The sequence below is a fragment of the Oryctolagus cuniculus genome, chromosome 16 (assembly GCF_964237555.1).
Source record: "Oryctolagus cuniculus chromosome 16, mOryCun1.1, whole genome shotgun sequence".
Classification (NCBI taxonomy): Eukaryota; Metazoa; Chordata; class Mammalia; order Lagomorpha; family Leporidae; genus Oryctolagus; species Oryctolagus cuniculus.
Window position 1 is genome coordinate 66,094,500 of NC_091447.1, and position 27,512 is coordinate 66,122,011.

Below are 27,512 nucleotides of genomic sequence, written 5' to 3' on the forward strand. Positions count from 1 at the left end.
ATCGGCGGTGTCTAAGCGTCCGCCCCGAGGATCTGACGGTGCCGCCTTTCTCATGCCCTCCCAGAGCCGCGGCCGCCCCAGATACAAACTACATGTCCTAGGGTGCTTTGCGCGGAAAGCTCTCGCGAGAGCCGTGAAGCGCCCTCCGGCCCCGCCCCGCGCGCCTGCTTCCGCCTCCCTGTGGCGGCGGCTTGTTGTTGTGGAGGCCAAAATGGCGGCGCAGGCGGCGGCGGCGGCGCAGGCGGCGGCGGCGCAGGCAGCCCAGGCCGAAGCGGCCGAGTCGTGGTACCTGGCACTTTTGGGCTTCGCCGAGCACTTCCGCACGTCCAGCCCGCCTAAGATCCGCCTGTGCGTGCACTGCCTGCAGGCCGTGTTCCCCTTCAAGCCGCCGCAGCGCATCGAGGCCCGCACACACCTGCAGCTCGGCTCGGTGCTCTACCACCACACCAAGAACAGCGAGCAGGCGCGCAGCCACCTGGAGAAGGCGGTGAGCGCGGGCCGGGCCGCGAGGGCGGCGGCGCGAGCTCCTGGGCGGGACCCGGGCTTGGGGGGCCGCGACCTCGGCGGGCGGGCGGGCGGGCCGCCTCTCGGGGACCCCGAAGCCGCCGGACTTGGAGGGGACTTGCGCCCCCGCCCCGGTTCCCGCTCCTGGTGACAGACAGGGCTCCGGGAGCGCCCGTTCCTCGGGTTTGCTCGTACTGAGGAGGCCCGAGGGTCCCCGGGGCGTCCGGTGTCCCCGTGGTGGCGATGGGGACCCCCGCGGAGCGGCCTCCGGGGGCACATCCGAAAGGCCCGGAGCACCCCTGCCTGTGGGCGGGCCTCGGGGTAGGCGGGGGTCGAGGCGGCAGACCGGGCCCCCCGGGGGCAGTGCGGAGTCCGAGGGGCCCCGGAAGTGCGGTCCCCGCCGGCCCTCGGGGGTGCGAAGCGGGAGGGGGCTCTGGGTGCCAGGCCGGGTGGCCCAGCGCGAAGGGGTCTCCGGCCTCCGTTCTGGGCACCGCCGACTCGCTCGCTTGACAGGTGGGCAGCGTGGGAAAGGAGCTGTCAGGCCGCCCCTGGGGGGGGAAGCTTTGCGTTTTTTATTTTGCTATTCCCCCTCCCCAGTGTTTGATTTATTTGAAAGGCAAACAGGCAGAAAGAGCCTCCCTCTCAGGGTTTCGCTCCCCACATGTCCACGGCAGCTGCGGCCGGGCCAGGCTGAAGCCAGGAGCTCCCCCTGGGGCTCCCACGTGGGTGCAGGGGCCCAAGCCGGCTGCCTCTCCCAGGCTGCGTGAGCTGGAAGTTGGCCAGGGCTCGCACCCAGGCGCCCGGTGTGGGCCGCACGCACCCCAAGCAGTGGCCTCATTCCTAGGTCAAACAGCCGCCTTCCCGCAGCTCTGTCCTGATCCGAGGAGAGACTGGAGTGAGGTCAGCTGTAGTGCTCTAGGGTAAATTGGAACCCACCGTCAGGTCTTTATTTTTAATAAATTTATTTATTTGAAAGACAGAGTAGGGGCCAGCGCTGTGGCTCACTTGGTTAATCCTCCGCCTGCAGCACCGGCATCCCATATGGGCGCCGGGTTCTAGTCCCAGTTGCTCCTCTTCCAGGCCAGCTCTCTGCTGTGGCCCGGGAAGGCAGTGGAGGATGGCCCAAGTGCTTGGGCCCTGCACCCCATGAGAGACCAGGATAAGTACCTGGCTCCTGGCTTTGGATCAGCGCAGCGCGCTGGCCATAGCAGCCATTGTGGGGTGAACCAACGGAAGGAAGACCTTTCTCTCTCTCTCTCACTGTCTAACTCTATCTGTCAAAAAAAAAAGGCAGAGAGAGAGAGGGCTTCCATCTGCTGGTTCATTCCCCAATTGGCCGCAGTAGCCGGAGCTGTGCCGATCTGGAGTCCGGAGCTGCTTCTGGGTCTCCCATGGGGTGCAGGGCCCAAGCACTTGGGCCATCCTCCACTGCACTCCCGGGCCACAGCAGAGAGCTGGCCTGGAAGAGGGGCAGCCGGGACTGGAACCACGTGGGATGCCGGCGCTGCCCGCCGCCCCTGTGGAAGGGGACTTGATCCACACCCTCGCCGCAGGGTGACGGGGTTCGTCCGAGGCAGCACAGCAGGTTATTTACAAAGCTGGGCTCAGACGCAGGCTTTGCATCCGAGACAACCTACCCGACTCCACGCTGGCTGAAGTTTTTCTTTCATTCATCCTGACGTTTGTTCCGGCCACACCGGGAGCCACGCCCGGGTCTAGGTCTGGGCAGAGCCATGACTGAAGCAGTCCCTGCCCAGGGGAGCCTGCGTTGCAGTGAGGGAGACGGGACGCTGTGTGGTGAAAAGTGAGGTTCCTGTGAGACCGTGGGAACCACGGGCCGCGGGGGCGCGCTGGGGCGTGGGCCGTGAGGAAGTGTGTCAGCAGGAGTGACTTGGGTGCAGGCCCGAGCAGGTGGGGTCGGGAGGCCCGGGAACTCCGCAGGCCGCCAGCTCCTGGCCCGAAGCTCCTGGGGGGGTCTCCGGGGCGCAGCTGGCAGCCAGTGGAGCAGGGGCCCGGGAGGCTAGGAGCACCTTACTCCCCGTGCCCCCTGGGGCTGTGCACCTGTTGGCAGCGGTGGCAAGTGGTCGTCGTGTGACACACTTGGCCCACTTGGCCCTGTCCAGGGGGGCAGTCGTGCCTGGAAGCGCTCAACCTAGCCCCTTGGCTCGTGGCCCCATCCTTTCAGCCCCCGTCTTTGTGAAGTGCCCTCACGCTGGTTAGTGGAGCGCTTACTCTTGGGGGGTCCGCCGGGAGCTGCAGGCCCCCCAGGGCTCGCGGGGCCTTTTCTCTGCCAGTTGGCCCCTGCTGGGGACTTACCAGACGCTCAGCCGCCCTGGCCTGGTTCCCTCCGGCGGCCACGGTGGTCACTCGGGGGCTCCTGTAGTGTCGCGGCGCCGGCGTGCTTCTTTAAGCATCTGCACTGTCGGTGCTCATTTTCCTTAGAACATGGCTGCAGGCGTTTGGTCTCCTCCCCGGAGTCGCTCAGTGACGCCTCCAGCGCCGAGTTCTAGTCCTGAAGAGCTTCCCGTCTCCTTGCAGGGGGGAACCCAGAGTAAAAAAAAAAAAAAAACAAACAAAAAAGCAGGCTCTCTGGATATGGCAAACGGGAACATTCGTAGGTGTGAAACCGCACGCCCTTCCGAGTAGGATACTGAAATCTGCCAGCCTGCTCCTTTGCAGCGACGTGACGCCCCCCTCTGTCAGGCCTGCCGGTCATCACGCAGCTACCTCGGGGTCAGGTCGGCTGTCAGGTCACGGTCTCGCGGAGCTCCCGTGCCAGCCCTCGGCAGTGGCCACACGTGGCATGACGATGCGAGTCCCACTTCATCTCGGCACGTGGGCTGAGTCAGCTCAGGTGGCCACAGCAGGAGTGTACAGCGCCCTCCTTTTGTTGTCAGTGACTGTTGTGTTTTCCTAATGCCTCTCCTGTGCCCTGTGGGTGGGTTCAGCTGTATCACAGGTACACGTGCACAGCAGGAAACAGGGCCCGTGTGGGGCTCAGTGCTGTCTGGGTCCAGGTAGCCCCTGGGGTCCCACTGCATGCTCAGCTGCCCTCTTGTTTTGTCATCTTTTGTTTTCCCTCTGAGAGACCCTCACCTTAGTAGTCACATTCTTCTTCTTCTTCTTCTTTTTTTTTTTTTTGACAGGCAGAGTTAGACAGAGAGACAGAGAGAAAGGTCTTCCTTCCATTGGTTCACCCCCAAGTGGCTGCTACAGCTGGCGTACCGCGCTGATCCAAAGCCAGGAGCCAGGTGCTTATCCTGGTCTCCCACGCGAGTGCAGGGCCCAAGCACTTGGGCCATCCTCCACTGCCTTCCCGGGCCACAGCAGAGAGCTGGACTGGAAGAGGAGCAACCGGGACAGAATCTGGTGCCCCAACCGGGACTAGAACCCGGTGCCCATATGGGATGCCGGCGCCGCAGGCGGAGGATTAGCCCATTGAGCCGCGGCGCCCAGTAGTCACATTCTTATGTAAGACACTGTTTTCTGTCTGCATAAGCCAGGTTCTGTCTCAGCGGCGCTTGGTAGCTTTAGAAGAGGTCATCAGGTTTGCCACCTTTGGAAGGCTCATCTGTTAAATGTCCCGTCATGGGACACACCGGGAGAGGGCGTGTGTCTCCTTTTCCACGGCAGAACAGAGAGCTCTCCTCTGCCTGTTCACGCCCCCACACGCTTGCCCATCGGGGATTGGGCCACGGCTGGAGCCGGAACCAGGAGCTCGGAACATAACCTGGGTCTCCCACAGGAACCCGGTCACTCGAGCCCTCGCTGCTGCCGGAGTCGGGGGCGGGATCGGGGAATCGATCCCAAGGTCTCTGATGTGGGAAGCGGCTTCCTCACTGCGAGGCCGGTCACCTGCTCCCCTCAGCACGGATCTGTGGCCGCAGCCGTCGGTCTCCCGGTGGTACCTGCCTGCGCAGGGGCCCTGGACACTCGCCCGAAAGCCTGCCCTCTTGGAGTGGTTCCTGCAGCGACATGGGTGCGCCGTCCGCATCCGGGCCGCTGTGGGGCTCCCTGAATAAACGCCTCACGGTGTGAAGGCGGCGCCTGTGCCGGCAGTCTCTTGCAGAGAATTCGCAGCCGTTCTTGCAGATTCTTCAGACTGGTTCTTGGTCCGCACAAGGGGCTGCGGAAAGCGCATGGGAAATAGCATTAAAATGCACCTCCATTTTAATGCAAATAACATTTGTGGGGGCTGGCACTGTGGTGCAGTAGGTTAATCCTCCGCCTGCAGCTCCAGCGTCCCATATGGACACCGGTTCAAGTCCCGGCTGCTCCTCTTCTGATCCAGCTCTCTACTATGGCCTGGGAAAGCAGTGGAAACTGGCCCAGGTCCTTGGGCCCCTGCACCCGCGTGGGAGACCCAGAAGCAGCTGCTGGCTCCTGGCTTCAGATCAGCCCAGCTCTGGCTGTTGTAGCCATTTGGGGAGTCTTTCCCTCTCGCTGTCTGTAAGTCTACCTCTTAAATAAATAAAATTTTAAAAAAAATTGGCAGTCTCTGCATACAGTGGATCTTCAGAAAGTTTGTGAACAGTGTGCATTATGGGAAAACTGCCTGGGTTCCAAGATCGTTAGCACCAGAATTGACTTTTCATTTAGATTCCATTCATACTTCATTTTCTCACGGCCTTTTTGAAATCTCATCTTTTGCGTTCCTGCCGTCATCGGTCCTCTTGCTGCCCACCCGCCCGCCTGTTCTGGGTGGATTTCTCGTCTCCTCTTGTCTTTCAGCCCTGTGACTTTTGTCTTGTTTCACACCTGTCTTTCAAAGCAAATCTGTTTCAGTCATTGGCGCGTGTGCTGAGGAGTCAAGAGCGTGAATGCCTGTCAGTTTCCGAGAGCTCTTGTACTTCTGATCACGTAGCCCCTTTACCCTGGAGAAGCGCGTCACCGTTCTCTGGTTTCCCTGTTTGAGGCCCACATCTCTAGAGTGCATTGCCGGCTGCTGCCCACGGCCCACACAGCTGTTCTTTGGCAGTAGTCGTCTTTGAGAGGCAGAGACACAGATGAACAGGGAGGAGGGGAGCTGTGCTCTTCCATCTGCTGGTTCCCTGGGCTAGGGGCTGAAGCTGGCAGCCGGGTCTCCTACGAGGGTGGCAAGGACTGGACTTGAGCCGTCACTGCCGCCCCCTGCCGTCTGCCATTAGCAGGAAGCTGGAGTCAGGAACAGAGCCGGGTGTGACACTAAACCAGGCGCTCCCCCAGCCCCAGCCCCAGGCCTGCTTTTTAATGATGGCTTTGCGCATCTGAAAGCATCCCCTTACACTGTACCAGTCAGATACTCATTAATTCTGCGGGCAGGATTAGCCCGCGAGCCCATGGTTTGCTTTCCTTAGCACATGAGTAGACGACGACTCCTCCCTCCTTAAGGCCCAGCAGGGTCAGGTCTGAGCCGCCCGGTCAGGCACAGCTGGAGCAGCTTAGCTCCAGGGTCACCACCGTGGCTGCTGACCCCTGCCCTGTCAGCCGGCGGCAGGAGCGTGAGCAGGAGCTGCAGTGGGTCTCCATAGTGCAATGGCCTGGGCTTCCTCCTCTCCTCTCCACTCGCCTCTGTAACCTCTGACTTGGCGGCGGGGTCGGGGGCATTCTGTCTAGGAAGCGTCAGTTCTGCCAGCTCACCCCTGCCGCTCACCCCCAGTTCTGCCTGGGAATCTCTGTACCGTCGACGGCACCTTCTCTACCCGAGGCGCTGCGCTGGCCCTCAGCAAACCCACCCCCGACTGAGTGGTGCCCACCCTCAGGTGCCTGCTGGAGGACACGCTGTCCACGTCAGGCGGCCGGAGGGAGTAAGGCAGCGCAGGCCTGGGTGCTGAGCGCCCATCCCAGCAGCTATTCCTATGTACATTTTGATGGCTCATGAAACCTTAGTTTCTGGGGCAGGCGTTTAGCTGAGCAGTTATGACACGCAGGCCCTACATTGGAGTGCTTGGATTCAATTCCTGGCTCCTCATGCTAGCTCCCTGGCGGGGAGCAGTGATAACTCAGGTCGCTGGGTCCCTGGCACCCACATAGGAGACCTGGGTTGAGTTCCGGGCTCCCAGCCTTGGCCTCACCCAGCCCTGGCCATCACTGACATCTGAGCAGTGAACCTGCAGATGAGAGTGAGAGTGCTCTCTCTCTATCTCTCAGAAGGAGCGCTTTGTGTCTGAGAGGCGTAGGCCCCAGTCATGTGACCGTGTGCACATACAAAAGGCTTCCCTGGGGCTGGCGCCTGTGGGCCAGCATCCCATGTAGGCACCAGTTCGAGTCTCAGCTGCTCCAGTTCTGATCCAGCTCCCTGCTGTGGCCTGGAAAAGCAGTGCAAGATGGCCCAATCGCTTGGGCCCCTGCACCTACGTGGAAGACCCAGAAGAATCTCCTGGCTTGAGATCTGCCCAGCTCCAGCCATTGTGGCCATTTGGGGAGTGAACCAGCAGATGGAAGATCATCTTACTGTGTGTGTGTGTGTAAAACTCTGCCTTTCAAATAAAAAATAAATCTTAAAAAAAAAAAAAAAAAAAAAAAAAAGAGGGCCGGCGCCGTGGCTCAATAGGCTAATCCTCCGCCTTGCGGCGCCGGCACACCGGGTTCTAGTCCCAGTCGGGGCGCCGGATTCTGTCCCGGTTGCCCCTCTTCCAGGCCAGCTCTCTGCTGTGGCCCAGGAGTGCAGTGGAGGATGGCCCAAGTACTTGGGCCCTGCACCCCATGGGAGACCAGGAGAAGCACCTGGCTCCTGGCTTCGGATCAGCATGATGCACCGGCCGCGGCGGCCATTGGAGGGTGAACCAACGGCAAAGGAAGACCTTTCTCTCTCTCTCTCTCTCTCACTGTCCACTCTGCCTGGCAAAAAATTAAAAAAATAAATAAAGAAAGAAAGCAAGCAAGCAAGCAAGCAAGCAAGCAAGCCTGCGTTTCCCAGTGATGCCGGCTGAACGAAAGCCCTCAGTTGATTACCTGAGTATTTTGATGAAGCCGTAGCTCATGTGACAGGTGTTTCCGGAGCACCTGCTGTGTGTTGGCCTTGCTGCAGGCACTGGGGACACAGCATTGGTGGCACGTGCTGGGGCCTTCTCTGATATCCTGTGTTTATCCTGTGCCGTGTCATGACGTTTTGGTCGGTGCCGGGTCACGTGTGCGGCGGTCCCATAGGGTTAGTTGCCTAATGATGCTGTAGCTGTCTTTGTCCTCTGTGATCAGGCTCCGTGGCGACAATCAACTAATGGCTTTCTTTTTTTTTTTTTTTTTTTTTATTTTTTGACAGGCAGAGTGGACAGTGAGAGAGAGAGACAGAGAGAAAGGTCTTCCTTTTGCCGTTGGTTCACCCTCCAATGGCTGCCGCGGCCGGCGCGCTGCGGCCGGCGCACCGCACTGATCCGATGGCAGGAGCCAGGAGCCAGGTGCTTTTCCTGGTCTCCCATTGGGTGCAGGGCCCAAGCACCTGGGCCATCCTCCACTGCACTCCCTGGCCACAGCAGAGAGCTGGCCTGGAAGAGGGGCAACCGGGACAGAATTCGGCGCCCCAACCGGGACTAGAACCTGGGGTGCCGGCGCTGCAGGCGGAGGATTAGCCTACTGAGCCGTGGCGCCGGCCAAGATAAATTATTTTTTAAAGATTTATGTATTTATATGAAAGTCAGAGTTACACACAGAGAGAGAAAGAGAGGTCTTCCATTCGATAGTTTACCCCCCAATTGACCACAACGGCTGGAGCTGCGCCGATTCGAAGCCAGGAGCTTCTTCCTGGTCTCCCACACGGGTGCAGGGGCCCAAGCACTTGGGCCATCTTGCACTGCTTTCCCAGGCCACAGCAGAGAGCTGGATGGGAAGTGGGGCAGCCGTGACTAGAACCGGCGCCCCTGTGGGATTCCAGAGCTAAAACGTTTATTTGAAAGAGAGCGAGAGCTCTTCCATTTGCTGGTTCATGCCGCAGTGGCTGGGGCCGGGCCAGGCAGAAGCCAGCAGCCTCCTTCAGGTCTCCCACGTGGGTGCAGGGGTCCAAGCACTCGGGCCATTTCCTCTGCTTTCCCAGGCCAAAGCAGGGAGCTGGACTGGAACTGGAGCTGCTGGGACTCGAACCAGTGCCCATGTGGGATGCCGGCGTCACCGGAGGCACCTTTACCTGCTAAATCACAACACCGACCTCAAAAATAACTTTTTTAAAAAAAAAGTTTCTCCTGCCAAATGGGGTGTGTGTGGGGAGGGAGGTCACCTCTTCTGGGGTGCAGTGACGCACAGAAACAGGGTCACTGGGGTACCAGACTGATACACGGCCAGGCCTGACTTGGAATCATCTGTGGGTGCAAGGATTACACAGCCCACTGCCTCTCGTTCACCCAGGACTCTCCCCCGAGGGCTCCGTGCTGTGGAGAGATCTCTCCTGGACACGGGATGATAGAACCAGGCTGTGGGCGGGCACTCAGGCTGGCCCCGCCGCTGACTCCGCCTGTCGCCACAGCGCCCCCTCCTGGCCCAGCTGAGTCTTGCAGGCAGTTGGTCTGAAGTGCAGCACTGTCTTTCCCCACGGGCCTGGCTCTCTGCTCCCTCCCTCTGCGTTCCCTTTGCTGCCTCCTGGGTGGTTCTGAAACTCCGATGTGAAACTCCGTTTCCACCTCTGAGCGGGTCCGCTCCAGGGGAGGTGTCGGGCCTTCTGCCCCAGCCATGCCATCACTGCCCCACAGGCAGCATCCAAGCCGCCAGGCCTCCCAGTCCACGCCCTGGCACACCGTCCCCCTTCCCTGGGCTCTCCTCTGCCCCTCCCTGTCCCTGGGGAGCCCCCTCTGGCTCGCTCTGCTCTCGGCTCCGGGTGCCACCTCCTGCCCTGTGCTGCTCCACCGGGCTGCGAGGCTCCAGGCTGGCGTCACTTTCCCGTGGACGTTGGCAGACAGGCAGGTGTGCAGGCCCCTAGTGTAGGAGTGGTCTAAGGGACGAGCGCAGGAGCCCGCCGGGGCCTGGTGCCCGCGCACCAAGGCTGTTGCTGTCTGCTGGTTCTTGGCACGTGTGCTCAGCATCCTCCGGTTGCCCCCGCTCGGCGGCCGCCCACACTGGCCCCTCCTGGGACGCGCCCTCCGCTCCGGGAGGCTGACCTAGCTGGCTTCCAGGCGCCTTTAAACTGCGTCTTCAGGAGGGACTGACGCCTGAGACCGCTCTCTGGGTCTCAGCGACTCTCCTGTCGCGCTTGGCTAAGCAGCCCTGCTCACTGCGGTGGGCGTGTGGGGGGGCCGTGCAGGCCCCGTCGCCAGGCATAGCCGCGTGCTCTGTGCGCACCGTTCCTGCTCCCACCCCTTACCTGGCGGCCTTTGGTAGTGCCACAGCCCTACTCCCACAGTGAGCCAGCAGCCCGGTGCCAGGTGTTTCCTGGGAATTAATTCTGTTTTCTTTCTCTCCTCAGTGGCTGATATCGCAGCAAGTATCCTTTTCTTGTTGGTGCTGTCCCTTTAAGGAATGCGTTGAAAACGGGGCGTCCTCATCTGCTAGGCCCGGCTGCTCTCAGTGCCCCCCGGCCAGCAGCTTCTCACCAGAAGTTCTGTCCACTCCGCGCTCCCTTTGCACCCACCTGACCGGGCCCTGGCTCTTTGAAGTGGCCCTTAACTGGGTGTCTCCAGATCCCACAGTTTGAAGATGTGAAGTTTGAAGCCGCGAGTCTGTTGTCGGAGCTGTACTGTCAGGAGGTAAGAGGGGCTCCCTGTCGCGAGGCGCGGCGGCAGACGGGGCTCGCAGGGGCTGGGGTCCTGCCTGGCCTCTGACCCTTCAAGGTGCAGGCAGCCCTTGGGGTGGGGGTAGGGGGATTGCCTACCCCTGGCAGGCGCCCGAATCTGGATGCGTGAGTTCCTGTGTACAGTGTCCTCGCGTCTGCATCTCCCCAGCACTCTAACTCGTCTCGGCAGAAGGCGAGGTGTCGAGAGCACGCACGCGCTGTGTGAGCTGGCGTTTAGGGGTGCTCCCAGGAGACGAGCCTGTGCATCGCAGTGCCGACGCGGTGCCTCGCTCCCTAGTCTGACAGGCCCACGAGCCTGTGCGTCCCAGTGCCGACGCGGTGCCTCGCTCCCTAGTCTGACAGGCCCACGGAGCCTGCCTTTGTAAGCTGTTCCATACTTTACGTGTGAGTTTGCACCCCCCCTTCCAGTGCTGACTTGCCAGGCGGCTGCGCCACAGGGCCTGCGCGCTTGGACCACGGGCCGGGTGCAGACTGCGGGCTGGGCACTGCCGTCCTTCTGTGTCCGGGGTTTGGACTAGGGCTACTTTCAGCTTAGTCAGATGGGAAGTTATTTTAAGAGTGGTGCAGAAGCTCCCCAGCCCGTGAGTCCAGTGCATATCTTCTTCTTTCCTTTTTTCTTTTTTCTTTCTTTCTTTTTTTTTTTTTTTCTGTTAATGAAGTAGCTTGGCAGCCCCAGAAAAGGCCTTGGGGAGCGGGAGCGGGAGCGGGAGGAGCCCTCTGGCCCCGCAGCTGCCGCGGGAGGCGCCCAGCTCGATTGCCCCCTCATCTTGTTGCTTTTTTTTCCTCCCAAACTTGACTCTTTCAGAATTCTGTCGACGCAGCAAAGCCACTGCTGCGGAAGGCGATCCAGATCTCCCAGCAGACCCCGTACTGGCACTGCCGCCTGCTCTTCCAGCTTGCCGTGAGTACCACAGGCGGGGCCCTGTGACGCGGGTGATCGGAGTGGGGGTGTCCCTCTCCCCAGGGCCTGCTCCTTGCACGTCATCGAGTTCTCCCCCCGGCGGCTCCCTCGGCCTGCGCGCACTGGAATCGGGAGTGTTTTCTGCCGGAGGCCCGCGTGTTTCCTAAGAACTGTGCTGAGACCCGGGGGCTGCCCATCCGGCGGCAAACGCCCGCATTAGGCCTGGCTCCCAGAGCCCCACTCTTGGGGGCTGCCGGGACACAGCCTCACCCTGGGCCTCGCCCAGTTCCCGCTCTGCTTCCTCTTAGCGCCCCAGATGCAGGTGCTGTCCTGACTCTACTGTGTAGAGCCCTCTTGTGTCTAGGCTCTGCCCATAAGGGGCAGCCCCAGCACCCCTTTCTTGGCCAGCCTCCTGTCCCGAGCCGGCCTGGGTGCCCGCCCAGCAGCCCTTCATCCCCGGGGAGGGTGCTGAGGGCGCCCCCCAGTGAGAAGAGCTTGCCCAGCTCCTGGTGCCCTTGTCACGGAGACCCTACCGCACGTGCTGTCTCCATCAGTCTTCCCCGCCACGCGGTGCCCGTCGACAGGCAGGGAAGCTGGCCAGACCGTGAGTCGCCTGCCCTGGGTCACAGAGTCGGGTGTCCTGTGTGTGTGCCCCGGAGCCTGCGCTCTCAAACAAGGCCCTGCCGGTGTCCCTGCTGGGCTCGGCCTGGGACAGATGTCCCTTCCAGCCCGTTAAGGCTTTGGGCTTTGAAACTCCTCTAGACACTTAGCCTGAAGGCGATCTCCCTCACCCTAGAGCACCCTGGGGTGCCCCGAGTGGCTGAGCCCCCGCCAAGGCCTCCCAGGAAGCACTCAGACCCCGGGTCTGTGCCTGTGAGCACTCACTGGCCCTGCGCCCCTTGGAGTGGGTGGCATGGTGGACGTTGGAGCTGACGCCGAGGCAGGGTGGTTCCGTAGAACGTGCTGACTCAGCAGTCAGGCGGGCACCGTGAATCAGATGGGCTTGGCAGCGAAGGTCATTGCTCTCTCCTTTTCAGCAACTGCACACGCTCGAAAAGGACCTGGTGTCAGCCTGCGACCTGCTGGGCGTGGGCGCCGAGTATGCCCGGGTGGTGGGATCCGAGTACACACGGTAGGCACCCGCCCCTCCCCGCTCCCGTAGGAGCTTGGCCGTCCTAACCCAGGACCCTAACAGAAAGGTGCTTCAGGTGCGCGTTTGGCACAACAGCTAAGACACCGACTAGAGTGCCCGCACTCCTTATGAGAGTGCCTGCTGGCTTCAAGTCCTGGCTCCATTTCCAACTCCAGCTCCTGGCCGCGCCGCCGCTCACTTGGCTAATCCTCCGCCTGCAGCACCGGCACCTCGGGTTCTAGTCCCAGTCGGGGCGCCGGATTCTGTCCCGGTTGCCCCTCTTCCAGGCCAGCTCTCTGCTGTGGCCCGGGAAGGCAGTGGAGGATGGCCCAAGTGCTTGGGCCCTGCACCCCATGGGAGACCAGGAGAAGCACCTGGCTCCTGGCTTCAGATCAGCGCAGCACGCTGGCCGTAGCAGCCATTTGGGGGGTGAACCAATGGAAGGAAGACCTTTCTCTCTGTCTCTCTCTCTCTCTCTCTCACTGTCTAACTCTGCCTGTCAAAAAACAAACAAACAAACTAAAAAACTTCCAGCTTCCTGTTAATGCACACCCTGGGAGCCAGCGATGATGGCTCAACTAGACGGATCCCTGCCGCCCACGTGAGGGAATTAGATGGAGTTCTGGGCTCCCATCTTCGGCCTGGCCCAGCCCTCCCCAGCTGTTGTGAGCCTTTGGGGAGTGAACTGGTGGGTGGAGTGTCTCTCTCTCTCTCTCTCTCTACCTTTCAAGTAAGTCCATTCGAGGAGAGAGGCATTGCAGAAGAGCGCGGTGGCCGCCGGGTGCACAGCAAGGGACCTGCAGATCAAAGTGGGGGGGGGGGCGGCTGGCGTCTTGGTAGGCTCGGCGCGTCATGTTCCCAGGGCCTCTTGAGATCTCAAGTGCTCCTGGAGCTGCTTGGCCACTGTCCCTTGTGGCAGAGTGGCCTGCTCGGCCTGTGGGGTGTGTACTAACTAGAGGGGACCCGAGTGTCCCCTGCTCGGGGTGGCAGGACACGAGGGCGGCAGCGTAAGCTGGCGTGTGAGAGAGGGCTACAGGGGGCTGCTGGGCTGCGGGCAGAGGCCACCAGTGCTCCTTGCGCAGCTTCTGTGACGGATTCCTCTCCGCCTCCTTTCCCCACGTAGAGGCATCCCCTCGGTAGCAGTGCGGTTTGGTTTGGTTTTTGGTTTTTTCCTTTTTTAAGATTCATTTTTTATTTACTGAGAGGCAGACTCACAAAGGGAGAGGGAGAGACAGAAAGACCTGCCATCCGTTGCTTCATCCCCAATGGCCACAACAGCTAGGGCTGAGCCAGACCAAAGCCAGGAGCTCCATCCGGGTCTCCCACGTGGGTGCAGGGGCCCAAGGACCTGGGCCATCTTGCACTGCTTTCCCAGGCCACAGCAGAGAGCTGGATCAGAAGTGGAGCAGCCGGGACTCGAACCTGAGCCCATATGGGATGCCGGCACCGCAGGCAGCAGCTTCACCCCCTGTACCACAGCGCCGGCCCCACAGCAGTACTTTAACTGCGTGTGTGTGTCGGAGTTCTGGAGACTTCCTGCCCTGAGCCCCTGTCCGTGAGAACTTGTCCCCGGGGAGGTTAGGACAAATGAGGCCAGCTCTGTTCCAGGCTGCCTTCGAAGCCCTTGCATGTCGTTGGGGAGGAGGTCCCTGCAGCTCCCCGAGGCCAGTCCCGTCCCTAGAACACCTGTTGGGGTGGGGGGGAGTTTGGAGCCTGCTTGGCCACCCTGCCCCGATATGGCGGCCGTCGTACAATCTGGTCCAGTGGCCCTTTGTTCCAGGCCTTCGCTGTCCCCAGTGTGTCCTCTGTCACTGGGTCTGTGGGGGCACAGCAGTCCGTTAGGACACCAGGCTCCGTGGGAGCCTTGAGACAGCTCTCGCAAGGACACCCACCCACGGCCTCCTCCCCGTGAGCGCTGCCTAGGCCACATGGGCCGGCAGCCTGGTGTTGCCGTCTCTGCGCTGAGGAAACTGGAGGGTTCTGCCAGGAGACAGCGTCTGCAGGCCCCCGGCTCAGAGCCTGACGTGGCTTAGGGCTTACGAGCTACTGTGTGCGCTGTGGCGACCCTGATGGGTGGTCCTCCACTGTGGAGTTGAGCACCCAGACCACAGCTGAGTGGACCCTAGGACGTCCCCATGGAGTGCAGACAGGGAACAGTGAAGACGGGAGCCCAGCCTCGCACCTGTGTCTTCCTGACCTCCCCGCGTTGGTCTCCACCCTGCTTGATGCGGGGTTAACCAGAGCTCCCGGTGACTCTGGTGATGGCTGGAACACAGGGTTTGGTGTTGGACTAAGCCGGGCGCCCTGGGCGTGAGGCAGACCCGAGCCATCCCGCTTCCCGTCTCCGTTCCTTTGCTGGTTTCTAACCTTGCCTTCCATGGTCCGTCTTGTTATTTTCTTGTTCTGGGATAGCTGTACCTACGTGTTTAGAGAGTGTGGGAAGAGGAGTGAGTCACTGCTGGGGACACCCAGGTGCTGTGTTCGGCGCTGGTCCCTGCTGCCACCGTGGGAGACCAGGATTGCAGTCTGGGCTCCTGGTTCACCCTGGCGTAACCTCAGCTGTTGTGGGCATTTGTAGGGTGAACCAGTGCATGGGAGATGTCTCTCCTTTTGTCTCTCTGTCTCTGCCCCTCAATTACAATGAAAATTAAAGAAAAAAAAAAACAGAACAGTTTAGGAGACGCTGGGCGTCTCCAGTGGTGGTGGCAGGAGTGCGGGCTGCCTGACCTGCCTGGGTGTGTCCCCTCCACCCTGCGGGGACCCTGGTGGGGATTCGGGCTTGGCTCACAACAGGGTGTGAGGGGCGTGTCTGGGGGCAGGGGGCTGAGACGGCCCCTGCCCACTGCCTGCTGTGTGAATGCCATCTCGTCCCCAGGCCAGGAAGGCAGCCTTTAGGGGGCCCTGTGTGCCTTCTGGTCACGGTACAGCAGCCGTGCAAATGGGAGACCCTCGGTGGGTACCCTGCAGTGTCACCCTCCAGTCCCTGAGGGCCTGCACCTGCACAGCCTGACTCCCTTCTCTCTCCCAGGGCACTGTTCCTGCTCAGCAAGGGGATGGTAAGTTGAGGCTGGGCAGGGTGGCAGGTGTGTTCGCAGTGAGGCCTGACTCCCCATGTGGGCTGCCCAGACCCCTGCCTGCTCTCCGTGGCGTGGCCCTGCAGGCAAGTGAGCAGCCTCTACGGTGAGGCCCTTGTGCCCTGACTGGGGTGAGAGGTGGGATCTGTGCTAGGAAGAAGTGGCTTTGCCCCTGGGGCGGGGAGGGGGCAGCCTCGTGCACCCGGAGCTCCCGCACGCCCTGCAGCCCCGTGCCTGCCCCCCCCCCCCCGCCAGCTGCTTCTGATGGAGCGCAAGCTGCAGGAGGTGCACCCGCTGCTGACCCTGTGCGGGCAGATCGTCGAGAACTGGCAGGGCAACCCCATCCAGAAGGAGTCGCTGCGCGTCTTCTTCCTGGTGCTCCAGGTCACCCACTACCTGGACGCTGGGCAGGTGCGTAGCCCTTCGCACGGGACTGCTGGCGCGTGGGCAGTCGGCAGGCGCAGGTGCCACAGCACAGGGGCTCGGGCCACCGTGTCAGCTCTGTCGTTGCGGCTTGCGCTGGCCCCGGCAGACAGTGCGCCCAGAACGGGGTCTGTCCCAGCAGCTGACCTCACATTTAGCTGGGCGTGGCCCTGGAGCAGGAGCCTCCGAGCGTTCTGGAAACCTGGGAGAATAAGCCATGAGGGCCCCGGCGGGTGGCTGGCACACAGCAGGTGCTCAAGCAGTGTCTGTCCACGCCCCTCCCCAGCTGTTGACAGCTCTGTGGGGTTCGAGTAGGGACTGGCGTGTGAACTCTGTGACCCTGGTGTGGGTGAAGAGCCGCTGTGTTTCTGTGCCAGGTACACGGTTGTGTGGCCATTCCATCACCTCAGCCCAGGGCCTCCGCGCCCTGCTGGGAGGCTGCAGGTGGAACCTGGCACAGCGAGGACCTCTCGGAAGCGGCCTCCGCGGTTCTCTTGCCTTTGAGGCTGAGCTTGCGATCAGGGAATGAGACCCCCGCTGCCAGCTTTCACAGGGTGCCGGGGACCACAGAGCTGTCTCATGGGGCCACAAGACCCAGTTGGTGGGAGCCCCAGCACCTGCAGGACTCCTTGGCACAGGGGGCGCTTGCTACCCCCAAGGACCACCTGCCCGCTGCCCAGCCTCCTGCCGTCTCAGGGTCGCAGGTGGGCCCAGCGCTGGGTGGTCGCCGAGCAGCCGCTGCATGGATAACGCACCTGGCTGCCTCGGGCCTTGAGAGCTCGGGGGTTCCTGGGGATGGGAGAAGGTGGGCCTTTGCGGGAGTAAGGGGTGAGGGCTGGGCCGGTGGGGGCGACGGAGAGCCGGCCGGTGCTGAGGCGCGTGTGCCGCCCGCCGCAGGTGAAGAGCGTGAAGCCGTGCCTGAAGCAGCTGCAGCAGTGCATCCAGACCATCTCCACGCTGCACGATGACGAGATCCTGCCCAGCAACCCCGCCGACCTCTTCCACTGGCTGCCCAAGGAGCACATGTGTGTGCTCGTCTACCTGGTGAGCGCCAGCGGGGCCCGCGGCCAGGGCAGCCGGCCGCGGGAGCCCCCATTGACCCGGCCGTCTGGTCCTGTTGCCAGGTGACCGTGATGCACTCCATGCAGGCCGGCTACCTTGAGAAGGCGCAGAAGTACACGGACAAGGCCCTCATGCAGCTGGAGAAGCTCAAGAGTGAGTCCCGTGGCCACGGCGCCCCCTAGTGGGCAGCGGCAGCAGGCCTGCCCCGCGGGTCTCCTGACCTGCAGGTGGCAGCTGCCAGCCACCCGCACGTGGGCGGGGCAGGCCAGGCCAGGCTTGGGGTCAGAGGACCCGGAGCGCCCAGGGCCTTTGTTTGCAGAAGCAGCAGCGTGGGTTGGTCGCCCTGCTCTGCTGACACGGGTGTGGGTGCTCTTGCTGATTATTACCAATGTGACGACGTGGGCCCAGGGTGAAGCCAGCGCCCGAAATCAGTCCTCGGGGACCCGGGCCAGGGCGCGGGTTATGTCCAGATGCTCAGCCGTGTTGTCTGTCCCGTGGGACCTGGGGCCTCGGACTCCCCTGGCTGGCTCCCTGTCTCCGTTAGCCTGCTGTGCTGGCTGGCTCTCCTGAGCACCGCTGGGGGAGAGGTCCCGGAACTGGGGACCGGCAAAGCTCCTGGGCCCGCGGGGCTCCGGCTGGGAGAAGCTGGGACCCTCTCAGGGCTCCCCTTCCTGCCTGACGTCAGTGTTCCCGAGCGCGCTGCGTGCGCAGGGGGAGGGTGGATGACAGAGGCTGCAGAGGGCTCTCGCGCTCAGCGCATCCTCGGGCTCAGCCCTGTTGGTGAGGGGAGGAGGCGGCACCAGCAGGGCTGTGGTCCAGAGGCGGCGGCGGGGAGGGGCTCTTCAGGACACCTCGTCCCCCACCCCCCACGCTCACCCGACTCTCGCCCCCAGTGCTGGACTGCAGCCCCATCCTGTCCTCCTTCCAAGTGATCCTGCTGGAGCACATCATCATGTGCAGGCTCGTCACGGGCCACAAGGCCACGGCGCTGCAGGAGGTGGGGCCGCGGGGCGGGGCCGCGGGGCGGGGCACGGCGCTGCAGGAGGTGGGGCCGCGGGGCGGGAGGCGGGGCACGGCGCTGCAGGAGGTGGGGGCGCGGGGCGGGGCACGGCGCTGCAGGAGGTGGGGGCGGGGCGCGGGGCGGGGCACGGCACTGCAGGAGGTGGGGCCGCGGGGCGCGGGGCACGGCACTGCAGGAGGTGGGGCCGCGGGGCAGGGTGCGGGGCGGGGCACGGCGCTGCAGGAGGTGGGGCCGCGGCGCGTGGGGCGGGGCCGCGGGGCGCGGGGCGGGGCGCGGCGCTGCAGGAGGTGGGGCCGCAGGGCGGGAGGCGGGGACGCGGGGGGGGGGAGGCAGGGCACACAGGGCTGGAGGCAGGGCACGCAGGGCGGGAGGCAGGGGCACGCGGGGTGGGAGGCGGGGAGGCGGGGCACACGGGGCGGGAGGTAGGGGAACGGCGCTGCAGGAGTTAGGGCGGCCGCTCAGGGCGGGTGGCTGCAGGCCGGCCGTTTGCTCAGCCCAGAACCTGTGCGTTCGCCGTGTGGGCATGGGTGGGACATCACGGCCTGTTCCCCTCCTGTCTTTGGGATGTGTCTCCTGTGGGGGGCGGCTGGAGACTGCTGCAGAAACCAGCAGCCTTGCCCAAGCAGTCACGTGCCTGGGGCCATAGTCCTTGGTGTCTGAGGGTGTGCGGTACCCGGACAGATCCTCACACCTGCCCTGCCCCAGACCGTGAATCCCACCCCTTTCGCCCCCCGTGCCCTCCTTTCCAAGAGGCCAGGTCAGGGGGCCTTGGCTAGGGCAAAGGTGCTTTAAAGTCAGGACCTGAACTATGGGGTGGAGGAGGCGGGAAATAGCCAGCGTCACTGCCCACTGTCCACCGGGTGGTCAGGGCTGCCCAGGGCACCGAGACCTGGGGCCTGTCATGGAGTAGGCAAGAAGTGGACACCCCGCCAGCTTTAGGGTCTCCGTGCGGATGCCGGGCACTGACATTGGGGGTGTTCTGTCTCTCCCAGATCTCCCAGGTCTGCCAGCTGTGCCAGCAGTCACCCCGGCTCTTCTCCAACCACGCGGCACAGCTGCACACACTGCTGGTGAGTGCGTGTGGTCGTGATGACCCTCTCACACCCCGGGCAGGATCTGGAACATTCCCTGTGTGGAACCCAGTAGCCACCCCAGGCAGGATCTGGAATGTTCTCGGTGAGCTGTGTTCTCACGAGCAGCTCGTCAAGTCCCGAGCTGACTTGGGCAGGAACAGTCAAGCTTGCTGGTTGCTGCTGCTGCATCGGGGTCACTGGCCCAGTGGAACCACCTGTGCTGGTCTGGGTGCAGCCGTGTGTGGTCTGAGCCCTCAGTGGACGTCCCCTGGGGACCACCCCAGCTGACAGCACCTTTTCTAGGGCCTGTACTGTGTCTCGGTCAACTGCATGGACAACGCGGAAGCCCAGTTCACCACAGCCCTTCGGGTGAGTACGGTGTCATGTGCCCTGACCAGGACAGCAGCTGAGTTAGGTCAGCCTAACGCCAGCTGTCAGCCCCCCATTCCCTGGGCGAGGGCACTCCTGGCCAGCCGGGGGCGAAGCTGAAGGCAGCGGGAGAGGCACGGTGCCAGGGGCCACGCAGACCCAGTGCCTGCTGGGACCGTGGCCTGGCCAGCCACTGTCGTGTCTGTGAGACCTCTTGCAGCAGCCCACCCAGGCTGGACAGGTTCACGTTGCAGCTGAAGACTGGGGTCACCCTAGGCTTGGGGCTGCCACCTTGCCACGGGTGCTCTGGGGGCAGAGGGGAAGCCGGGTCCTGCCGGGTCAGGAAGAGGCTCTGTACTGTGGACACCCCAGGCTCCTGGCCTCAGCGTCCTCACAGGACAAGGCGGCTGTGACACCTTCTCCCCAGGGCCCCTGGGGAGGCCCCAAGTGGAACTGTCGGGGTGGTGCCACCTGCACCCTCTGACTGTCGGGCAGGGGCTCCCTCTGCCGTGCTCCATGAGCCCGCCTGCCGCCCCCTTCCCCCCCCCCCCAGCAGGAAGAGCTGGCGCGGTGGCCGCTCCCCAGCTTCCCCGCCGTGGCCCTCCTACCTCATCTCACACCTGACAAGTGGCTGCTACTGCCCCTGCGGGTCAGCATCGAGGTGCCTGAGGCCCCGTACCCAAAGAGGTCCCTCAGGACCTGGGGCAGCCTGGCTGTAACCCCCAACCTCAGGGGCTCCCTGTGCTCCCACGACAAGCGTGCCCACCCCGCTGTGTCTCAGGACAGATGCACTCCGCTCACAGGCAGCCCTGTGGGCAGAGCTGCGGTCCAGCAGCCTCTGGCCTGTGACACCGCTACATCCCCTGTCCTCGTGTGGCCTGGGCCCTGCCCCTGTGGGCTCCAGCTTCCTAGTACAGAGGGCCCGCCCCCCCAGGACAGCACGAGCCTCTGTCGTGTGCTAGGGTGGCGGGAAGGGCCTCCCGTGTCCCAGGCCCGAGAGACGAGCAGAAAATGGGCCGGGGCGGCTCCCTTTCTGTTGCCTGACCATCCCGTGACGTGGATGTGCTTTGCTAGTGAGCCAGCAGCGGGGGGAGGAGATGAGGGCGGCGGCCTTTGCCTGGGTTCAGTCGCCGCCGTGGAGCGTGGGGAGGCCCCAACATGCCCTGGTAGGACGCGGCCGTGCCCGGCCATCCCCTGACACCGCGTGTCCCATTGCAGCTCACCAACCACCAGGAGCTGTGGGCCTTCATCGTGACCAACCTGGCGAGTGTGTATATTCGGGAAGGAAATAGACATCAAGAGGTAGTAGGTGACATGCTTCGTGTTTGGTATCCTTTCTCTCGGTTGTCTTACTGGGGGGTGGGGGCTGTCCTGTGCACCAGCAAATCCTAGCAAACCCCAGGGGGCCTGCTCCTTGGCAGAGGGCACACAAGGCACAGACCCAGAGCTGGTTGGGTGGCAACAGCTGGGGGCCGATCTGGGAGGGAAACGTGCTCCCAGCCACATGACCCTAACCCCTGAGGGAGACAGGCCAGGCCTGACCGAACCCCACAGCCGCAGCCTGCTGACCTGTGGCGTGAGCCGTGGGCTCCAGTCCCAGGGAGCACCCAGGGCTCCCTCATAGGCCAGCTGCCCTCACGTGAGCTCCTCGCCAAGGCTCAGAGAAGAGTCCCCTTCTCCCACGATCCCAACCCTGTGGCCAGGATGTGGCCGCCTCCGCCCTCCCTGGCCTCTGCTGTGGTTCAGACCCCGTCACCACGCTGACCTCCCAGGGTCCAGGTGGCTCAGATGTACCGCAGTGCAGGGGGCAGACAACCTAGCCCTACTGCTGCAGCTGGCAGTGCCCGCTGAGGGCCCGGGTGGGTCCCAGGATCATCAGCCACGTCGCACTGCTGTCCACGCCCCGTGGAGCAGCCTGCACCCTTCCCTCCTCCCCCTCCACCGTCCTGCAGAGGCTCACCCTCTCCGGGCACGAGGGCCCTCCCCCACACGCACAGGCAGGTCAGCCCAGACAGCGGATGTCCCACAGGTGTCAAGGAGCCCGGGGCTGGGGCTGCGGTTCCTGAGACCTGTCCTTGCGGGTGAGCCCCGCGGGCTCCCGCGGCCGGCCCCGTCAGCCCAGCAGCACCTGGGCGCCCTCGCCGTGGCGGTGCCCAGCGCTGACTGAGGTCTCCTCCACAGCTGTACAGTCTGCTGGAGAGGATCAATCCCGACCACAGCTTCCCCGTGAGGTGAGCCTCCCGGCCCAGCCTCCCTGAACCTGCCCCTCACCCCCCGCTCCACGCTCTGATGCCCTCCCCTCCCCCGCTCTGCTCCGCCAGCTCCCACTGCCTCCGAGCAGCCGCCTTCTACGTGCGTGGGCTCTTCTCCTTCTTCCAGGGACGCTACAACGAGGCCAAGTGAGTGCCGGGCACAGGCAGCTGCCTCTCCCCGCCCCCAGCCGGGCCCCACTGCCTCTTCCTGCAAGCTGTCCCCAGGCAGCAGCACCCCGTTCCCTCGCCATCCCCCGGGCAGCAGCACCCCGTTCCCTCGCCATCCCCCGGGCAGCAGCACCCCGTTCCCTCGCCATCCCCCGGGCAGCAGCACCCCGTTCCCTCGCCATCCCCCGGGCAGCAGCACCCCTCTTCCCTCGTGCAGGCGATTCCTGCGAGAGACCCTGAAGATGTCCAACGCCGAGGACCTGAACCGCCTCACAGCCTGCTCGCTCGTGCTCCTGGGCCACATCTTCTACGTCCTGGGGAACCACAGGGTCAGTGTCTGGGCCTGGACCCTCCCTGCCGTCTGCTGGGCTGGGCCAAGGGCTAGGAGGTAGCCAGGGTGGCGGCCTGGGGGACGCCGCGTGCAGCCCAGCGTCTCCCTGACGCTCACCAAGGACAGCTGTCTCGACTCCGAGGGCCTGGGCCGGCCTCACAGCTCGGCACCGTGGAGCCTGCACCACAGGGCCAGCTGACGCCCAGTGCCGGGCAGGCGGAGTCCCGGAGCTCAGAGGGGCTGCCCTGTGCTGTCGGCCAGGAAAGGGGTCCCCATCCTGTGTGTCAGCACCCGGGAACACGAGGCAGAGAGGCACCACCAGCTGCTCTCTCCCGCGGATTTGGCAGGACCTCGCCTTTGTTTTTGTTTTAAGATGTATGTGTGTGTGCATTTAAAAGGCAGAGTTAGAGAGAGAGAGAGAGATACCTTCATCTGCTGGCTCACTCCCCAGATGGCTGCAACGCCCTGGGCTGGGCCAGCACGAAGCAGAGAGCTCATCGGGGTCACCCATGGTTGCAGGGACCCACACCCTTGGCTCATCCTCCGCTGCTTTCCCAGGTGTGTTAGCAGGGAACTGGATTGGAGATGGAGCAGCCAGGACTAGAACTGGCACCCGTATGGGGGGCTGGTGCTGCAAACAGCAACTTAACTGCTGTACCACAGTGCCAGTCCCCGCTTTGTTTTCTTAAAAGAGAATTTTCTCGTAATATAGATAAGACACACACGTGTTAAGAAGTGTGGGAGGCCGGCGCCACGGCTCACTAGGCTAATCCTCCGCCTTGCAGCGCCGGCACACCGGGTTCTAGTCCCGGTCAGGGCGCTGGATTCTGTCCCGGTTGCCCCTCTTCCAGGCCAGCTCTCTGCTGTGGCCAGGGAGTGCAGTGGAGGATGGCCCAAGTGCTTGGGCCCTGCACCCCATGGGAGACCAGGAGAAGCACCTGGCTCCTGCCATCGGATCAGCGCGGTGCGGCGGCCATTGGAGGGTGAACCAACGGCAAAAGGAAGACCTTTATCTCTGTCTCTGTCTCTCTCACTGTCCACTCTGCCTGTCAAAAAAAAAAAAAAAAAAAAAAAAAAAAAGTCTGGGAAACAGGAGAAAGAGGCGCATGTCCTCTGTGGTGGGCCCGAGCCCCACTCCCATCTGCGCCCTTCCCTGCTCTCTCCAGTGCCTGTAACTGGGCACGTGCAGCGTGGGGTGAGGGCGGTGCGTGTTTCCCAAGGTGGCCCAGAAACACTGCACAGGGGCCGTTTGAGGTGGGCTCTGGGGGAGGAGTAGGAGTTCATCAGGCAGTTCAGCGGCAGGAGGGCACAGCCTGGCCTGTGTTCAGCGGGGGGATCCTGTCCTGCTGGCCCCACAGTCCCCCCTTGGCTGCTCCCGGTTACAGGAGAGTAACAACATGGTGGTGCCCGCCATGCAGCTGGCCAGCAAGATCCCGGACATGTCAGTGCAGCTGTGGTCGTCAGCCCTGCTGAGAGGTGAGGCCCCCGCTGGCCCTCCCCCTGACCTTGGCCTGGCCCCCCAGAGATCCTGGCCGCTGGCCAAGCCTGGCTCGGCCGGCCTTGTCCGTGGCCCGGTTGTCACGTGGGCAGGGAGACCCCGTTGGCGGGCAGTGGCCCTGGGCGCCCCCGCCTGCTGTCTGCTCAGTGCAGCGTCTGCTCGCTGTTCACGACCCCGGAGGCTGGGACTCGGTGTCCGGTAGGCCCCGGCTCTCAGCCTCCGCGCCCCTTGGGCAAGCTACCCAGGGCGCTGTGTGCCCAGTGTCGGTGTTTCCGGAAGCCAGGAAGCTGGGCGCTGCAGCAGCAGTGGGCTCTGGGTGCCCTGCCCACTGACTTCCGTGCCTGAGGCTGTCCAGGGGTTCCCTGGGGTCGACAAGGGACCCCCCCCTCAGGTTACCACCACCCACCCAGCCTGTGTCTGCCGCTGAGGGGCTGCCGTGGGCCTTCATCCCCGGGATGGGGTCCACGTGGGCAGGGGCCAGGCACACAGAAACCCCTCACAGGGGCCGGAGTCTGACCCTTGGGCTGGGGCCCCTCACGCACGTGTCCTCCCAGACCTGAACAAGGCCTGCGGGAACGCCATGGACGCCCACGAGGCCGCCCAGATGCACCAGAACTTCTCCCAGCAGCTGCTGCAGGACCACATCGAGGCCTGCAGCCTCCCGGAGCACAACCTCATCACGGTACGGGCGCAGCGCAGGGCGCAGCGCAGGGCGGGAAGGCACCGGCGTGGCCTGCGTGACCCTCGCTCTGCCTCGGGCACCCTCGGGGAGGGAGACGACCACAGCAGCCCTGCCAAGCAGTGGCCAGGGTGCCTCTCGGGGGCCTGGGGTTTGGGTGTGAGGGTGGAGGGGCCTGGCTGAGCAGCAGACGCGGGAGGCTGCCTGTCGGGCTCTCCCAGGGCCAGACTCCTCACCCGTGTGCTCTCCCTCACAGTGGACGGACGGCCCGCCCCCCGTGCAGTTCCAGGCCCAGAACGGACCCAATACCAGCCTGGCCAGCCTCCTGTGAGGCCCCTGGAGGGGGGCCCCAGCTCCTCAGGGCCTCGGCAGGACCCTGCGTGTCCCTGACTTGCACCCAGACAGCACTTGAGCTGCCCGGAGCTCGCTGGGCGCCCCCAGGCTTCTTCCTGATGTCCCTGGAGCTGCCGGTCCTAGGGAGCGTGTGGAGCCGGAGCTGCCATCCGGCCGCTGGGCCCCGTGCTGCGGCTCGCAGGTGGTACTCGGAGCCAACTGCAGAGCCATCCTCTAAGCGGACGTCAGCTGCCAGTCCTGCTGCCACGCCTGAGCCACTCCGATGCGGGGGCATATCTGGGCCGGATGCCAACCCTGTGTGCCAGGGCGGAGTCCTTCCCACTCCATCACGGGAGCCCACGCGTTTCCTCTGCTCCAGGCGACTTCAGAACCCAGAGGCGCAGCACTGGTTTCCACCCTGTGTGTGAGACGGAGCACACAGTGCTCTTCCCGCCTTGCCTTCCTCTCCAGCACGTGTGTCTTGGACGGCAGGGCCTCTGGTCAAGGCCGCTGGGGGACCTGGGAACTTGGCGTCCGAACCTGGGCGCCGTGACAGGACTGGCTTCTCCCGGCGGCGTGTGCATGTGCACGGTGTGAGTGTGCGTGCGTGTGTGGTGGACTTTCGCAGTGCTAGAGCCGGGCCCGCGCCTGGGTTTGCGCCAGCCTGTTGTGTCGCTCCTGTGGGACAGGAAGCAGGGCCAAGGGACTGCCGGCCGACATCTGAGCCCCAGCGCTGGGTGCAGAGCGCAGGGCCCCTCGGACCTGGCACGGAGGCGCCTTCTTCCTGGCAGCCCTGCGCCTCCTGCGGAGCCTGCCAGGTCTCGGACGGCGCCGGAGCCTCTTCCTGAACTGGACAGCACTTGGCTTTACGCTCTTGTCTTGGATCGTCGGGGCGGTGGCAGCAGAGGTCGGACACTCGCAGTGCATGCCGAGAGGCAGTGGCCATCGTGCCTGGCACGGTGGGTGCGGGTGGCCGTTTTGGGTCTTGTCACCCTCGTGCTTTGAGGCCCGCCTCTCCGTGTCATCGTCCAACTCCCACGAGGACAGCTCAGGTCGCGGCGCGGGCCCTGGGGCCTGAGTGTGCCTTAGCCACAAGCAAGCCTATTGGCAGCCCCTTCCCTGCCTAGACCGTGGCCAGGGTGGGCTGACGGGGTTTTGTCCTGAAGACCCACCACCTCTGGGTCCCTGGCATGTCCCCTTGGCCAACACCCATTTCTCCACGAGGCCGATAAGAGAGTGGCACCCACCGCGAGCTGTGCCCGTCCTGTCTTCCTCACCAGCTGCAGCCGCTGCCCGGCTCCGCCTCCGTGGAGCCTGTGCCGCCCCGCCCCGCCCTGCCCCGCGCCACAGGCCCTGGTTCGCAGCAGTCACGCTGTGTATCATGTTTGTCTCTATTTATTTAAGTCTCTTTGCGTAGGGCATTTTGTACGTAGAACGCTGGAGTAAGGACCTCACCACTTTAACATCTGTCCTGATGTTAAAGGGCTCTCAGTGACCGCCGAGATCCGTGTCTGTACAGCTGGGGAGACCTGACGTTTACAATTAAACATTCAGTGCTCGTATTTGATAGTCCACTCGGGCTCCTTGGAAGCCAAAGCGTGCGTGTGTGAGTGCACACACACGCGTGTGTGAGATGATCCAGTGAGCGTCTGCTTTAACCCCCCCCCCCCCCGTGGCATCTGACGACAGAACAGCTCTCGTGAGTCCCTTCCCATCAGGCCAGAGTAAGTGCCCCAGCTTCCCATTCTATCCTGGAATGGAAGGCCAGCAGCAAGCCCCCGAGGGCACCGTACGCAGCATCCTGCGGCCAAGGGTGGAGAAAATGGACAGGAACTCCGGACCCTGCAGGAGATGGACGAGACGGGACGGGGCGGCAGCCGGGAGGGAGGCTGGGCGTGGCGGGGAGCGGGGCCACCCCCGCGGACCGGCAGCTGCCAGCTCCGAGCAGGTAACCAGCGCTCGGCGAGGGCCCTGTCCAAGGGCCGGGTGGAGGAACTGGGGGGATGCGTGGTTGCACTGTCTCGTTCCGGTCTTCTCGGACGTATGTTGGGCCTGCTGTCCCTCAAAGGGTTTGTAACATCTTGGTTATAGCAGCCTGTGACTTCTCAGCTGGTGCTTTTTAATCAGGAAAACATTTTTTACAAAGATTTGTAAATACAGAATGTTGTTTCAAAGACGTAACCATAGAACATAGCTTCTCGTTTGTGGATTTCTTTTCCTATATATAAATATAAATATATATATATATATTCAAAGTAAAGTAACTTAACAAGAGCCCCTCACTGTGTCTCTCTGGGTTTGTCTCCCCGCCGCCCCCCCAAGCCCCTTGTACCATCCCAGAGACAGCTGCCACGCACTCTTCCCAGCCAGCAGGGACCCCACCGCCCGCTACGGGGCCGCAGCCTGACTAACAGGTGTGAGGTTGCAGACCCCAAATCCTGAGCCTTCATCTGTCTTGTGACAAAACTGGGTCAGCCCCAGCTGGAGGGAAGCAGACCCCAGACAGCTTGAGCGCAAGGCCCCAACTGCGGCCTGCTGCTCCCTCCTGCCCCTCCCCTTCCCTGCCTCCCTTGGACCAGTCGTCCCCACACGACAGGGTGGCCTAGCCTCTGCATTAGAAAATGAGGACCGGGCAGGTCATCCCATATGGGCGCCAGTTCAAGTCCCTGCAGCTCAACTTCCCATCCGGCTCCCTGCTGTGGCCTGGGACAGCAGTGGAAGATGGCCCAAGTGCTTCTGCCACCCACGTGGGAGACTCAGATGAAGCTCCTGGATTCCGCCTGGCCCAGCCCTGGCTGAGGCAGCCACCTGAGAAATGAACCAGTGGATGGGAGATCTCTCAGTCTCTTCCCTCTGTAGCTCTGACTTTATTAAATGAATGAATGAATGAATGAATAAGGATCAGAGGGATTTGGTTCTGTTTTTCCATATTTTTGTTCTTTACTGGGATGAAATTCATGTAACTTTTTTTTTAAAGATTTATTTTATTTATTTGAAA

General features: G+C 63.1%; 1 protein-coding gene across 3 annotated transcripts; it reads left to right on the forward strand.

Moving 5' to 3' along the window:
- Nucleotides 1-180: 180 nt before the first annotated feature.
- Nucleotides 181-26,788, forward strand: MAU2 (MAU2 sister chromatid cohesion factor). 3 transcript variants are annotated; one of them, XR_007912452.2, is made up of 19 exons: nt 181-487; nt 9,872-9,889; nt 10,086-10,151; nt 11,004-11,099; nt 12,137-12,231; nt 15,260-15,287; nt 15,561-15,716; nt 16,626-16,772; nt 16,853-16,943; nt 17,684-17,787; nt 18,804-18,881; nt 19,188-19,253; nt 20,472-20,562; nt 21,435-21,484; nt 21,575-21,652; nt 21,891-22,002; nt 23,390-23,480; nt 24,057-24,184; nt 24,438-24,712. XR_007912452.2 is itself a non-coding variant. In XM_051828223.2 (19 exons), exons 1-19 carry the CDS (start codon nt 212-214, stop codon nt 24,510-24,512), a joined length of 1,842 nt encoding a protein of 613 aa, XP_051684183.1. In that variant the 5' UTR covers nt 181-211; the 3' UTR covers nt 24,513-26,788. The 3 variants fall into 3 exon arrangements, 2 of the variants coding, with proteins under 2 accessions (XP_051684183.1, XP_051684184.1); XM_051828223.2 differs by having other exon boundaries at nt 20,472-20,558; nt 24,438-26,788; XM_051828224.2 differs by having other exon boundaries at nt 20,472-20,555; nt 24,438-26,788.
- Nucleotides 26,789-27,512: the final 724 nt, after the last annotated feature.